This window comes from Varroa jacobsoni, unplaced genomic scaffold (genome assembly GCF_002532875.2).
Source record: "Varroa jacobsoni isolate VJ856 unplaced genomic scaffold, vjacob_1.0 scaffold_660, whole genome shotgun sequence".
Classification (NCBI taxonomy): Eukaryota; Metazoa; Arthropoda; class Arachnida; order Mesostigmata; family Varroidae; genus Varroa; species Varroa jacobsoni.
In genome coordinates, this window is record NW_019213562.1 from 235,452 (window position 1) to 252,225 (window position 16,774).

A 16,774-nucleotide genomic window follows, 5' to 3' on the forward strand; every position below is an offset into this window, starting at 1 on the left:
GAAGAGGGGCGTGGGAATGGTTTTGACTTTTCTGCAATGAGCCTGAAGAAGGCGGCAGATAGAAATCATCTGCCAACATGCTAGATGCTAGTTGAAATTTTTTACTGTTTCTGTGTCCAGAACACTTGAAAGAGGCAACGGTTAGCTCTAGTTGCCAACTATACCTGCCTTATACATATAATGCTTCTCATTGCTGCGTTATTTCACTTTCGTGTTTCAACGTTGTTTTTTTTTAAATTAATTGTGCCAGGCCCACTTAGAAAAACGTGATGACTAAGTTCTAGACTTACTAGTGGGAATGATTTTTGCGGGTACAAATTTTAAAATCATCTAGAAGGCGCGCTTTTTTAGGCGAAAGTAGTCTTATTTTTAGTCATTTTAAAGTCAGTATCATTTAGCTAGAAGCGATAGAAAGGCAAGGCTCTGCAAAAGGCTCAATAAACACATTCGAAAGACAATTTCACAGAAGTCGTTGGAAAATTATAGAGGCTATGTACATGCTCGTTTGTATATTTTATACGATTTTCATTCTGACACAGTTAAGAGTGAAATGGAGGCAAACCTCTACTTTGGTAGAATCAATCTAAGATACTTTGGTGGCTTTCGTGACGCTGCGAGCTAAACTGCCACTCTGTTCATCCAAATTTCAGTTAACTGTCGGCTACCAAGAAATATCAAACGTCTATCAAGTACTCGGGTAGAACGTTCCACGTGTGAAGCGACGGTGCCTACTCACAGATGATAATGACATTGATCTTGTTCCATAATTGTTAAAATATAAAACATAAAGAAAATTAGGCTGCTGCAGCTGTTGCTACAAGCAAAAACAACGCCCCGTTCTACGTTAATTAATGGCTAATGAACTTAAGTCACTCTTGAAACGATTAGCACAGTGTGTAGACCATTGGGTACATTTTTATTTAGGCCAGCATTCATTTCAACCGGAGCCTGCTCTAGGTTAATTTGCAACGTCTTTGAACTATTCAGAGGTCACATGTTAATTTGATTTTGGATAAAGCCATACATTTCTTTGCAATCAATCACGGATACACAGTTAGTTGCATCCATAAGGTATGTACCCCAGTAAAATAACAATCATCCATTTTGATTCTGTTCAAACTGTAAATGCAACATACAGTATGATATCGTATCATATATTGAATCGAAATTGGCTAAAGTGAAAATGTTGCTTCTTATAAAATTATGATGTTAAAGATATATTGCTTCAAACTCTATGGGAACAAAATCAATACGTTTCTAGTCGCTATTTACGCTAATTACGAGAGACTTGCCAAAAAAACGGACAAGAAACGGAACGTTAGAGCGGACACGAAGCAGCTCACTTCTAACCCGTAGAAGTCGAACCGTTTGATCCATCACATTTGCCATCCAAAACAGCTCGTTCCTTACTTAGCAAATTAAACTCTCAATCGAATTTGTAAACTTCGTTTAGAAATAGCTCCCGGCGCAATAACTGCCGCATCGTCCTAAAAGAGGCAGAATCAGATCAGCTTTACATTAGAGAAGGCTCTCTGAACCATCCAAGTTGGGCCTCTAAATAAAGAAGGAAAATGAAAAGTGCGGATTATTTTCTCTTTTCCTTCGCGCTGGGTCGAAGGTCAGAATAAAACGTGAAAAACAGGTAATGCCTCAAAACAATACCCAATGGAGAACAGGAATTTCGTCTGAGTGTTCGGAACACTGCCAAGTCTTCTCACGTTAAAATGTGGCTCAATATCAACGAGAAGAAGCGGCAGCAGGAAGAGGAACGTTGTATTCCACTTAGTTAACTATTAGATTTGCATTACGTCTTTGATGATCACGATAGATTCTTGCTAATTAAATTGTTAGATGAAGATACTGGTTGATGGTCTGAGGGACGCTATGCGTGTGGACGATTAAGGGTTACGTAGTATTTACAGCAACCAGTGTATCAAAATCTAAGTACTTAAATTCATGTATATGAAGTAGCTTAACGTTAGCTCCTAGCGTACTCACTGCTTACGTTAAGTCAGATCAAGCGTTTAGCTTCATGCTTACATAGTGCAGCATTAGAACTTCCCGACCTTGTCTGCCAACGAAAACAAAAGCTAACCTATAATGAATCCATACTAAAAACTATATCTTCTATATTTTAATAGCTCAATTATACGCTGGTTTCGCTTTAAGTTCCTACCTGTACTATCCATCCACCCACCCAGAGTAAAGGAGGAAGTTCGTTTAATTGTCTGTCGTCGCCGCTTTCTTAGATAGAAACGCCGACATGCCTTGTCAACCCCAAGGAGATACTATCCATGCGGCGGGTGATATTAGACGGCACTTTCCTTATAAAAAAATCTTCTCACGTACGCACCGTTGGCGAGGTAAGAATTATAGAAGCAAGCCAAAGGACTAGAGATTTGGGGGTCACTGTTAACAGGGAAAGCCGAAACAAACATTCCAACTTTTGTCATATTCTTCAACCTTCTCTCTCAAGTTAACTCTGTTTCGCTGACCCGTCTGAGGACTCCCGGACTGAAGGACGCCATCTCAAAACGGAAGAACTCCTAAGCAGTTTTCGAAAAGGTCCAAATTATCGTTAACTTTGATCCTACCGCGTCGGCGTACAGCTGCTTACTTGGAGAGAAGTATTGCTCGCAAGATACTGCTCACCATCATATGATCCTCTAATTGAAATCCACTTGGAAATTGGAGAATCGCTCTGTATATTTGCTAGAACGGCTCGAGTACGTGCCGTACGTGTATAATATTCTGTTTTTGGTGTTCAATAATCCACTGAAAACGAGCATTTCGCTTCAAGCAAAATTCTGTATTCATCTAGTTTAATAAAGCAAATTAATAAACGCTTCGAGTTTTTCGTTTATTATAGTCGTTATGCTTCAGAAGACTGGTTGCACGCATAAAACGAAGAGTATTTGCCTATTTCGAGTTTCGCACCTATGAAGCGAGACAGATATCAGAAACACGATAACGCTGAAGAGGCTTCAGAGTACAGCGCAGAGGGCGAAGTGTAGCTCGTTTATCAGTTATCAGCATAAAACTTCATACTGCATTAAAACATTTTGTGGCCTTAGAAATCTTTAAAGAGACAATGTGTTTCCTTTCCGCCTCTGAACGTGGCATCATAAAGATGACTGAGTACTGCTAATCTAAATGCTTTAGCCGGGGTACTCCGAAAGGAAACATTACAGATCTGTAATGTGCAGAAGTGATTTACATGCCACGCAATCGCTCTACGTCATCTACGCCGTTGGTATATTCGATCACGTAAAATGACGAGTATATTGGATGTTTCTACTTTTAATCATAGTGACTCTAGCATTTCTTTATGCCGCATTACAATTATGATTAATGAATTAATGACATTAATTCATTATCCTTCATTAATTCATTGTGTGAATCTTTTCTTTAGTTCGAAGGCTCCATGTTGATAATAGTACGACTAGGTATAATGATCAATTCCCGTAGTAGCGCAGTGGGTAACGTGTTTCATTGCTAAATTGTAGAGCACATGGTGGCGGTTTAGGTTCGAATCTACACGTAGACACATTTGTTTCGTGGTGGGCGCCAGCTGTTAAGACTGATGTCGCAATAGTGGACGTAAAATATGGAAAATACTTTTTAGGTAGATTTGTGCAAATAGCTAAGATATAATTGAACTCTATGTATGCAAAACCAGACGAGAACGATGTTTTGTGATACACAAACGAATAAAACAGTTTTGCGGAACATAGCAGCCCTGTGACCGTTGTTTTATATATACTATGGGCTCTGATTTGAGAATGAGGTATTTTGGTGTGACAATTCCATAATATTCTTTAGTTGTAAGAGATCGCCAAACAATTATTCTCCGTGTATGGGAACAAGATGTTTGGGCAACAACCGAATAAGCCTTCCGTTCTCTGTGATGCTAACGTTAACCAGGCAAGCGCTTTGGGACAGGCACAAACATCAGTAACAGCACAGTCTGCTATGTTCGGATCGAAAGTGATTCAACCAGGGACCAGCTTCGGAGTAGCTCAAGTTCCCAGGGGACTTGCTCAACAAGGAGCTCCATCCAATTCCTTTAGTCAAATGTCGCAGCAAACGCAAAATGCCGCACCCTTCACCCTTGGAAGTCTACCCGAACAGAATCAGACTATAAGAGCAGCCCCCGGTGACTTTGGAATCTCCCCCGCTACGAATTCGCTCTCACAACCCTTTGTAGATCTTCAGGGATTTCCTTCAAACTTTGGCCAGGTGCAGCCACAATCCTCGAATACGGTTTTTACGCCCAGCAGCGGATACCAACAGGCTCCACAGCAAACTCCACAACTTGGCTCGCAGTTGACAGACTTGCAAGACTCCATAGCTAACGGCTTCGGAAGAAGCTTACTCGGCGCACAGGCATTGCCAGCTGTCTTCAGAGGGTTTGGAACGCCTAGTGCTATGCCTACGACCCAGACTCTCGGGGGCGTCGCGCATCAGACCAGTGCTTACAATTTTGCCCAAGTGCAACAGCAGCAGCCCCAACAGGTAAGCGGCATATTTTCTCCGGGCGGACAAAGCCAACAGGTGCCACAGTCTCTTTTACTTGGCCAGCAAACTCCCAATCCGCTGCACGCTGGATCAGTCGGAAAATCGGCAGTAAGTTCCGTTTTCGGTGGCTACGAAACCGGGGCGACACCGTCAACAGGAAGTGGCTTCGGACAGATTAACGCGTCCACAGGTTCTATCGTATTTGGTGGCCTCCCGTCAACAGTGAATGGAACTAGTATAGAAAGAGGACTCGACGAAGCCTTCTTTATTCCTGTTGGTACATCTTTGCCTTTTAGACCCATCGTGTCGACTGATACTATGGTTAAAAATGGTGTGACCCAACTTGCTCAAATTCTATATCAATGCGTCACGTGCATGAAAGAATATGAAAATAAATCGTTAGAAGAGTTGCGGGTGGAAGACTACCTCGCTAATCGTAAACAAGGTCCACTTAATGCCAGAGGAATCTTTTCAATGACTTCTAACATTAATTTTGATGTACCCACAAGTCAGTCACAGACAAATTTTACCTCGTTGAATCATTCACTTCTAGCAAATTTCGGCCAATCGAGTACAACTGAAAGCCCACCAGCATCCCCCTTAACATCAATTTGTGCAAGAACATTAACACCAACTGGTTTCAGGCCCTCCCAGACACCAAATACGCCCTTTGGGGGATTCAACGCGGCAACGAGACCGACGAGCGCTCCCAGTTCTAAGCCGTTTGTTCCGAATCTCAATTTCCCGACACCTTTTAGCACCTGCATGGGTATTAAATCGGCTTCCGGATATCACTTTGGATTAGGCCCGGAGGGTTCTGGCGCGCAACAAAATCCTCTGATGTCGGCAGCTTCTTCTGGGCCTATAAACCAGCTCTTTGAGCCTCCAGCGAACGCAAGTCCGTCCAGTATAAATGCGAACATTCTTCCGATGCCAGCGGTCTCATCCGGAATTGCTTTTAGCAGCAGTCCGGCCGCCTCGCCGTCAACTCCCTTTTCAGGAATCGGTCCCCCGGGTAGTGCAACATTTGGGCCTAACCCCACCCAGCGTAAGTGAAGCCACCGGACAGCGTAGTGCGTACAGTTTATAAAGCAAGCGTATACTAGCTCCCAAACGTATGGAGCTATACAAAATGAGCAAAGATTACGGACGCAGAACGAGAGGATCGTTTTGTAGATTCAAATAAAGAGACTAGAAAGAGTTATGCTTTATCGAGTTTTGATTCCTACCTGTTGCCTTCAACGTTCGCATTTCGCATGGACTTCAGCCGTACGATGCTTGCTGTGAACACGCAAGCTATGATAATATCCGTCTAATATTGGGGCAGCGTTTTCACATATATGGCGCACATCATAATCGTCCTGTCTAGAATTTACCTAAGAAAAAAATTTGACATTTCACGTCCTCACGATGGTCACATATTGTGCCTAGCAATCTGTTTAATTTGTTTTTAAGATGTTAAAAGTAAAAAAATTAAATATTTCGGAAGTCTAGAGATAGGTCCAGTCCTTAACTAAGGGACTAAGTGATAAAGTGAGACACACTTGTAATGCAAGACAATAAACCTTGAATACTAAAAGTCGAGAGTTCGTTACCGCCAAGGCAAGCAAAGCAGAGGACGTACTCATTCGTGAGAACTGATTAATGAGCACGGTGATACGATGCTGGCATTGGTATACCTCTTTCTAGACTACTGCCGGGGCAACTATTGAATTCACGATAGCCAGCTCTAGACAATTGGCAAGAACACTTCGCATACAGCATAGACGAGAATTAGAGCGCCGCATGTAATTGGCGAACGACGCATGTCACCTAATGAAGAACTCCTAAAACGCCTATTTGCTTTCACAATGTCTTCTCAAAAAATACTGCATCTGCAACAATAATGCAACATTTTACGCCAATCCTTTTTTGTCCAGCAGGTAACTCGGTCTTCTAATAAGCAACCACCTATCGAATAGCGTTCATCGTTGAGAGACTGGGGAAGTAGCATCTCACTTGAACCAAGATAACGAGTTGTTTCGAAATCCCGTACTGCTGCCTAACAGTTATAGTAATATAATTGTGAGGCCTAGCGTCTCGTTATTCGGACGCAGTACGCAGTTCGTGGTTCGTGGCACACACGGTTGACCTGAGACAAGTGTAACTTTAAGCACCGTTTAGTTTATCGCAAAAATTCACGCCAAGGGAACCATAACCTCAGACTATGTAAAGCACAATCGAAGTATAGGCTTTTCAGTTTCCTGGAATTACTGAGATGTGGAGGAAAACTGGGTATGCGTAATTGCACGGCTATCATTAGATATAAACAAACCATTCGGTCTCACAAGGCATATTGAGTGTTTCAACATATCAAAAGCGACAATTTCCAGTAGTAAACTTACATACCATGTGCTTGCTTGCTTGCTTGCTAGTATCGACTAAATTTTGCTATTGAGAGATAGCAATTGAGTGTCGGAACTGAATATATATTTTCAATGTTTACTTTCGCTTTCCATGACCAAAGAACTTAATAAAATTATACTTAACAAAGTTTACCTGTGTAAGCTAAAAAACTACGTTTGATATATAGCATGTCTGCTGCACTGGCTACAACGTATTGGAAGTTAATAATACAAGGATAGTAGTGAAAATTGGGCCCATTCGGAAGAATTTGCCGAAAGACCATTGCTTGATGATTTGATGAAGCGGCATCGCTCTGCAGAAGCAGAACGGACACGGTTATTTCATGTTATTGCTATTTTCGCTGATTTCAGCGAAACGTGCACCGCTATTAGCTATATTTTCACCTCTATTGAGTGATTCCGAGGGCATAAAAGGCGGAAAAGAATGCCATATACCATTTGGTGCTAATCTAGATAACCTCGAAGCCATTCAACGGTAAGTGTTGAAGTTACATAGCGAAATGTGTGGATAGACCTAAAGATGAATGGCAAGAAGGCCGAATGGCAGCAAGTTCTTCTTGGATGATTTAATTTGGAAATTAAAATTTGCAATTAAGCTAAATGATAATAATTGTAAAAACATCTAGTGTCATAAACATATCGCTATTTCAGTGGCACGCTCACTACGCTGGCCCATATGTTAAACGTGACATGAGTAAAAATAACTGCGGTCCGATTTTTTTTATTCTTCTCAGTAATCACTGGTATCTATCAAGAGGGAATTGTTTTTTTTGAAGTTTATGCCTACCAATACTCAGAAAAAACTTGTGCCTCTTATTGTTACTACTAATAGGTCATTTGCAGAAAATAACGATACACTGTAATGCTTCGCTGTTGCGGTAACTCTATAATTCCCACGTATATGGCAGCGAGCTGGACGATACGAGGGTACGATGACCTGCAAAGTGATATCAAGCTTTTTATGTTCTATGACTGATTGACCCGTAGGCGATTTATATGTTAGAAAGCCAATACTTACTATTGCGATCATTTTCTATACGTAAACTGTTGAGCGCCAAAAAAATCGATTGTCGACACAAAACCGAAGTTCCTGTTCCTCTCCCCTTCTCCTTCAAACTATGCATTTTGATAAAACGCAACGCAAATTTAATGTGAAACATACCTTTTAATCACTGTCTTAATAATAACTAATTTAATCATTGAAATACAGACCAGCACCCTTCGAAAGTCGTCTGACTTCACTCTCGTATAAATATGCCACGTCAAAGCGGTAGGTGGTAAAATTGTTACCGAGTTATTTCTAGATGGCAAAAAAGAACCACTTTTGCTTGCTTAAAATGTACATATGTAGATGCCAGGGAGCCGCTAGACATCCTTAAAAACAGCATCTCATTAGTTAATACACTAAATTGTATTCTTTTCATCCCACTAAAAATAATAGATAGAATTTACCTAAACCAAAAAGTCATTTAGCTCGTACCGCAAAGATAATAACTTTTAATCTACTGAGTCTATTCAGCTCAAGAAATCTCGTATCGCACAAACGCCCTGAATATTTAAGTCATCTGGTTTAAAAACAGCAGGGTTTTGACGTCGTATGCTTCGGAAGATTGGAAAAAATGACAAGAGTACTTCTGCAAAGATCTAGGCTATTTCACCTTAACGTGATCCCATGCGAAAGGCTTAACTACTTTGAATTGTTTTACGCTTTGAAGTAAATAGAAGAATACGGAAAATACCGTGGCTTGGTGCTTCCTATAATCTTCAAAAGGGACCTGAATAAGATCGGAACTACCGGGTCGACATTTCACTGAGGAAGGAAATTAGGGTTGGCCTTGCCTCCCTATTAATTGGTTGTTAGAGTAAACATGCCGTTGCTCTATGTCTAATAGAGATACGTCGTGTTAATAGGGTCAGCTTTCAGCCGACGTTAAGTTCGCCGACATCAGAAACAAACCCCATTGTCAGTAAGACAAGCAACAATAGCAACGATAACAGGTCTACTAGGCTAACTTAGGTAGCGTAATGTGTAGTTCCTATAAAAGTAGCAGTCTAATTCCGCTTTCAGGAACGCTATGCCGAATTGGCTATTTCTGGTTATCAAACGCGGCTACATTTTTGGTACAGCAAAAGCACGATAGAACTTAGGATTAAATCCTAATTATTTAACGTCAATAATAAATATTTCATAAAAAAGATCGAGGCGGTCAATGGGGTAACTGGTATAGTATAATCCGCACCAAAACTGAGCATAAGGAATTGCCGTTTAGGCTTACACAAGGATATATCTGTAAAGTTTCTGAAATGACATATGCGTATTAGACACTAGTTTCTTGCAGGCGTCGGCAAAATGGGGATTTAAAAACTAAAAACAGAAGGTCTAGTAAGAGCCGTAGGAAGTTAATCATTGGAGAACACAACTTCCTTTTTTATAACAGTTTTCGAAACTAGTTATTAGCCTGTCTACCCATCTGTGTCTGAAAGATAAGTGATCGTTCGTAATGTTCCGAATATTTGAATGCTTCCAGAGCTACACGAGTAAAAAATGTCAGTGTATAATATATTACTAATGTCCTTTCTACTACACGATCTGCCTATACGGCCCAAATTTGGCTAATGGAATTGCACAGAAAAGATGGCGTTTTAGATCCATTTAGATTTTCTAGCTTGTCTGATTTTAGCTAAACTAGCCCACTTATCGGTTTGCCGTTGTTCATCAAACAATTAGCTAAAAACGCCTTGAGCCTCAAGTGAAGCAAGCCATTTTTATTACGTCCTTATATATGAGAAAATCACCGATAAGTACGTCGAGTAACATGTTTTCTATCGAATACTGCCTAACGTTATGAAGGTCAATTAGATTTCTAGGTTCTTCTTTAGCATTAACATTAAAGTACAAACCACAAAGGGTTTATATATATACATACACCTTTAGTTCAGCGTCTCAGGAATACATTGAGAGGATGCATAAGCCTTTTTTCTATAGATTTTATTTTCTCAGCCGAGCTATTCAACTAAAAGAAGATAAAAGAAAAAAAACCTAGCTTAAAATGTATAACACAGTGGACTTTATCGAGCACAGTATTAAATTCAAGTAAACGCATGCGTGCGCCCTTCAGTCCAGCCATTTTCGGAACATTGCCTCCAAATTAAAGCTATATAGCTTGGGTAAATAGTTGTATCATGTGTCGATTCTACCTTATGAAGATTCCACCTTCGCCGGCCCTTATTGAATGCTATTCATTATAGCTAGTGAGGATTACCCAAACGCTATGCACAAACAAAGGTGGATGTGATTTGGTTAATATAAAAATAATAGCGAATACGTTTTACACAAGCGTGATGTCATAGACGTACCGGACTTCCGTTGATCTGTTTGTTGATACCGCACTGGCTGGCAAGACCATCTTTCTTTTTCAGGAAAAGTCTGCTACACTTGTTCCCTAGATTTATCTCGCTAACCGGTAGTAGGCTGGAAGAGCAAACGGTTCGTCCATGGTAGGCTAGCACCTTCAGGTATCTACTGAAGTTTGTAGCCCAATGAAAACAGATGATTTTTAATTTTTGCTTTAAGCAAACTATTATCTGATACAAACAAAAAGTACCAACTGGCGCCGCGCGTTGTATTTGCGCCAACTATAAGGCCAGGGAAGATGTAAACGAATAAATAGTAGACCAATTCTCAAAGAAAGTTTTAATAAAAATACTTTTTTACAGCAAATAACTAGATACCGATGTGTTAAACAAAGCACTGATAGCTCTTCCATCTGGATAACCTTAAAGCTACGTATCCAAGGTGATATTAAATAGCTTCAAGTTTTCAGTGGTGCTATTTGAAAGCTAAAATTTAACCGAACTAACTGTGCTAAAACTATCGGCCTATCTTCATCCAGGTTTAGTATATAATTTTTTCAAGACAATTCCCTTCAAGATAAATAAAACCTCTGCGAAAATTCGTTACATTTAACAATTTTATGCCAATAAAGAAATTGATTTTGCCCGACCCATCAAAAATCGGTGGTGTTTAGGGGTCAAAATGAGTTACTGGAAAAAACGGGCCGAAAATGATTTTCTCCATTGTCGTTTTGGAAGTTTCGAGTTGGAGTTTTCGGAGTTAAAGGTGTCCCTTATAGTGATCAATTAATAACGTAAAAAGGCTTATTGCGAAAACGAAACAAAATCGGCGTGCGAGTATCCATTATATTGCTAAAAAAAACAGTAAACGTTCGCCGTCAAATAGCATGATTCTATTTGAGGAAAGCTTTATGTTTGATTGAACTGACGTAAAGAAATCAGCTTGACCGCGAAAATTTACGGAACAGCAATGAAGTCCATTTGTAGAACGTTTGATTATGGGTGATAAAAAGTAGCCCATATATGACAATTATGCGCGAATGAAAAAAGGGTACACCGCAATCTATTGCAAAGCCCCAACTGACGCCAGAGAAAATGATGCGAAGAGTCTGGTGGGGTTGAAAAGAGATTGTATACTATGAGCGACTGTCATTTTGCAAAACGATTAGTTCGAACCTCTACCCAACAACTAACAGGACCACAACAGGCCGTTAAAAAGATCGATTCGAACTGGAAGAGATCGTCTTCAAGTATGAGGATATCAGACCGTATATGCGTTAAACTAGACATCAAAAACATAGAAAATTTAATGCATCCGTCGTACTGGTTATATATATATATATATATATATACTACATCATACTGGTCATGCACTGGACTACCATCTGTTTCGGTCTTTATAGTATTCCTTCATTAGGCATTTCTCTAGTTTCAATAGATAGATAGATAGATAGATGCAAAAATTACATGTCACAGTTTTTCGGTCAGAAACTGCATACGTTCCATACTATTGGGATTATGGTATTACGAAAAAAATAGCAGGAGGTCATCGATGAAAATGGCGCATATTTTAATGGCAATACTGTTTTAAAAGGTAAAAAATATTTGCTTTAATTAAGGTCGCCAATACCTTTTCAACAATGTTCAATGTTCAAGCTGTAGAAGAAAATGACACAGAAAAATCGCAGCTAAGCTAAGCTGAGCTGAGCTGAGCTGAGCTCGCCACACATTCAGATTTATTTAGTTACTGATAACTTAAGTGCGTGGGTGTTTACGTCAAAAATAAGTGTATTTTTTTCACTTAAGCGCGAATAATTAATTAGTGACTTCGAATACACACATATTCCACCACCAAACATGTTTAAAAATAACCACGAATCACCTCGTAAGTCTCATTATATAAGCAAATACGAGGTCGCGAAAATAGATGAGATATTTATGATGATACCTCTATGTATTATATATCGTCAAAAGATCCATATAGTTACCTAATTGTCTTTGATTTTTATTGGCCGACCCTTGGCATCATAAGTGATGTATCACAACTTCCACCCCTGAAGTCTCTTTGGATACTACTAGAAAATCTGTAGTGTTTGCACTCGGTCTCGTAGCTGTTTAACCCTTTCATATGGATGCGTCCCACTGATTTTATCTCGTAAGATTCAATTCTTTTTTTTTGCGAAAAAGGCCTCCGCGAAATGTTTGCTAATCACTTAAGCCTGTTAATAACCTCTTTTAATTGTCCGAACGAACCTGTACGTTGGACAATAACGAATTTCACTCGATTTATATGCAAGCAGTATTAAGTAGTGTCCCTATTTGGCGTACCTTTTCTGCTCGGATTGCTTGTGCTAAGTCTTCTCCACTAACAGGCCAGGTGTTGAAAAGAGGCAAGACAGCGCCGCTAAGAGGGTCGATTGAACCGGGACTATTATAATGTAATGTTGGCCTTATCTTTAAATAGCTATTGATTTCGATTTGGCCACGGTACAATTAATAGTAACGTCACGGAAGAACAGAAACAGATATACAAACAAACCAAAGTGAACCAAAGCATTGACATGTCATTTTCTGCAACAGTGTTACCGCACCGCCATCCCTGGAGGGCGTGGCTGTTATTGTTATTACTAATGTTACTATTAGTTAACGATTCGATTATTCAATACAACGAATTTGGTGGCAATGATCTCAGATTTATCAAGTTTTTGCTCTATTTACAGTTATATATAACCCGTGGAAGGCGCACAGTACTCCAGAAAGAACAGAATATTTTTGGAATATCAATGAAGCCGGGGAATCTATTCATTGGTGCTTGTAGAAACCTGTAAAAATTGTAGAAACCTATTGGTATAAGTTCGAAGAAACGTTAATTTGATAATGATGGGACATTGTTGTTGTGCAAATGCCCGCCATACACACATGCCCTAGCTAACGTCCAACAAGGAGAATTTGATTAAGCGCAGTTTAAACAATAAAAATAATTAAGGTATCCCTTTATTTTTCTCCTACAAGCTATAAAACCAACACAATGATGCGTTTTATACCCTGTGTAACACCAATATATGTTTAACCTTATGCGTAATAAAACGATATTATCAGATCCATGTGAGGCATCTTCGTTCGGGATGAATTTAGAATGGACAGACTACCACGTCTGAGGGGGCATTTTTCTTACCTATAAACACACTACAGTTATGACAGCTCTGAGCAGACGGTAACGATAGTAAAACCTTTTAAAATCCAATGGGGTTAGTAGCTCTAGCTCTCAGGGCAAATGGTAAGCCAAAGGCTCGATTTTCTTAGCCCCTTGTTGCCAAAACAAATCAGTGCTGTTGAAAGTACCATACGCTTTTGCTAATTTATTTCTCAAGAGCCTTAACTGGTAGGTTTGGCAGGGGGCTTGCTTTTTGTAAAATCTATTTGAAAGAGACTAATGAATCGTCCAACGTAGTATTAATATATGTTATAAATAGATACGTTTAAGCATCGAGTTAAGTAGGTCATTTACTTATGTGGAGTTGGCACAAATAGCGCCTAGCTCCAACATCCTATCGCCGACGTAATATAATATTTGAGGTTGTAACTTAGGACGTTGTTCCTCTGTAATGAGAAGGTAGGCTAAATCTTGTAGATGCAAAGTGCCATGAGCACTGGCGTAAAGGGAAACTGCTTGCGTTGCATACGAAAATTCTTCGAATCTATACAGAGTACGTTATAGTGAAGTACGGTAGTACGGCATACTCAACGAAGTAACTCAATGGTCAATACCAAATAATAATATATATATATGCTAAACTGGCCACACATTGCTCATTCACCGGAATAAGCAGTTTTCGCTCGATGAATTGCTAAATCTAGGTTACCCAGAACTGATTATCTGTCCGCTCTGCTAAGCCCATTATGTCGTACGGACGTATTTTTTGCAAGTACAAGCGCTACACTATTCGGATTAAGGGTGTCCATAACTTGGAGACGAAAACAGAAAATTGGCAACACCATGACGGAATTCATAATAGGACCATCTTTTCCATTCACGACACGATGTCCGTACGTCTTGATAATGATGGATTTATGATGTTGTACGTAAGGGAACGCTAAATATATTTGGGGGCTCCCTAAGGTGTCTCCTACCTCCGGTCACCTACAGTTCGCGACACCTAATAAAACACGATGTTTTAAACGTGCATGTGAAGACAGCCGCTTTGGCAACTCCGCATATCAACGGAGGACTTAAACCTCACGCCTTCGAGAAGTGCGTGCAGATTCAGCGAACGAAGTCTTTGAGGTAGCGGCATATCGAATAGCTTTATCACTGATGTCCAATAACGTACATTAACGTTCAATTCGTGAGCCTGTACATATAAGACAAGCAGATGTTCTTCATCGAGAATTCCCTTTGCTCGGTTGACAGAATTGAGCGATGTTTTTATTTCTGCATTCTTTTGAAGGCTCCATCTAAACACCGATATCCGTGTACTAAAATATCATCCTCGACTAAATCCATGAACTATTTGAGAGAGGTTATTCTAAATATGCTCTGTATGCCCTGCTAAAAATCCTCGACAGAAGCAAAAATTCACTATCTCCACTGGGTTTGTCCACTAAAAATACGCTATTTATATCATATCTCGCATTTCCTTTATTACCGCAGTATTTGGTCATTGTACGGTTTTCACCTAAATCCGTTCGAGCAACAACTCATAGTTCTACGATTGACCATCGTCCGCGTGTCTTGACCGAGAACCTCTTCTACGATCGCGAAGTACGTTTTTGTAACTATAACAGAACGTGTAAATCAGTCCTTATCTAAAAATTCTACATACGATTTTATTTTGGCCAGACTGAATTTGAGATCAAGAATTTTTCAGACACCAAAGTTTTACATCTTTTCTTAATTTATAATTATTACTCTTTAAGCACATTATTTGTTGCTTGATACATGAATATCTAGCGTTATAAAGGCAAAGTGAATATTATTACCACCTGTCACTTCTGAAACTAGTAAAGATCCTAGTATTTATTAATACTACAGATACTAGTAAAGTAAATTATGATATGGAGAGAATCAAACAGCTTAGACCAATAGAGACATTTTTGGTATTTAGCAGCTCCAACCATTTTTCGACACCCCATAGATTCGAGTTCGACGCATTGAGTAGGCCTTGTTGCCGCGTTACGCCATTTTCGCTACTCTCTTTTACTTTTTCTATTTTTTTAACGAGCCCTTTGGCACAGTCGAAATCTTCTGCAAAAGATTTTCAATAATATATTTAAGGGTTGGTAATCAGCAAACGAAATATTAGGGAAGCTAGGCAACAAACAAAAACGGCAATTCTTCGTGCGCCAATCTACGGTGCGGGAAAAATAACTGAAAATTTATATAACAGTTCAGCAGTTCTCTCCGCGATTTCCAGAAACAGGGCTGGCGCAATAAGTAAGAAGCTTTTAAAGCGCACTTACTTAAAAGATCGTCAAGCGTCTTCCATGTCAGATGTCTAATGACTCTTTCTTTCTCGCACTTGATATATACACAAAGGAAAGCAAAAGAAGGCCTGTAGGAAGGCAGTCGACTGCATTTAGAAGTTATGTAATTACACCGCGTCCGTACAATTGTAAATCCGTTTTTTTTGCTGGTGTAATATAAGCGTATTATTGCTTTCCGTGTTTATTCCGCACTGCGATTCACTCTAAATATAAACGCAGTCTGAATTTCCACGAAGATAAATGTCGTGACCGAATGGCTGGCGCCCCTTAATTGATGTGCTGACAATAATAATAATAGAGTTCAGTATCGTTGGGGTTTTGAGGCACAACTTTAGTAAAGTATCAAGGTAGGTGGTTCAGGCGTCCACATGCGGAGACCTTCTATTATAGAATGTTTCATGTTACGAAGCGTGCCGCACGAACCCCCGACCAGTGGCAAACGCATCCTACTTAAGAGCCGCAAGCCGCCCGCTGGATCGTTTGGAGTGTGTAAATCGTTCCACACATTCATCACAAATTCCCGGATATGGTTTTGTAGTTATTATCCGTAAAGACCGGCAAGAGAAAATAAACAGCCGTTGTCAAGAACGCTAAGTTAATTACGACTTCTATTAGATTACGTACACCGTCTGCAAAATGTTTAGCTTGCTTCATGCCTATAGGTTAAAACAGGGTATGCGCCTCGAGTCACAATATTCAAGATCAACGTATAAAACACGTCGGATCGCTCAGCTACTCCTTGTATGTAAATGTTCATTTGTTTTTTCCTAGCTTTTTTCATTCCCAAGTGATGTCTGGTTTGGAAGTTTAGTCTACTAATTTGAGTACTTCCGCAACACCGGCAGCTCTAGGCAGAAATGGGATACTCGAGCATTCCTGCTACCTCTTCTCTTCATTAAAAACTATATGTTTCCTAAAAATATTTCTGTTAAACATATTAAAATAAACAATAGTAGAACCCTATAGGAATGTTAAGGGCTCTGTCTATTCCGAGTTTTCACCACCACAGCTGA

At 39.8% G+C, this 16,774-nt stretch overlaps 1 protein-coding gene across 1 annotated transcript; it reads left to right on the plus strand.

Annotated features, from left to right (window-relative positions):
* The first annotated feature begins 3,693 nt into the window (after positions 1–3,693).
* LOC111262414 (uncharacterized) lies at positions 3,694–5,724 on the plus strand. The gene has a single exon (XM_022836653.2). The coding sequence runs from the start codon at positions 3,868–3,870 to the stop codon at positions 5,572–5,574; it is 1,707 nt and encodes a 568-aa protein (XP_022692388.1). The 5' UTR covers positions 3,694–3,867; the 3' UTR covers positions 5,575–5,724.
* Positions 5,725–16,774: the final 11,050 nt, after the last annotated feature.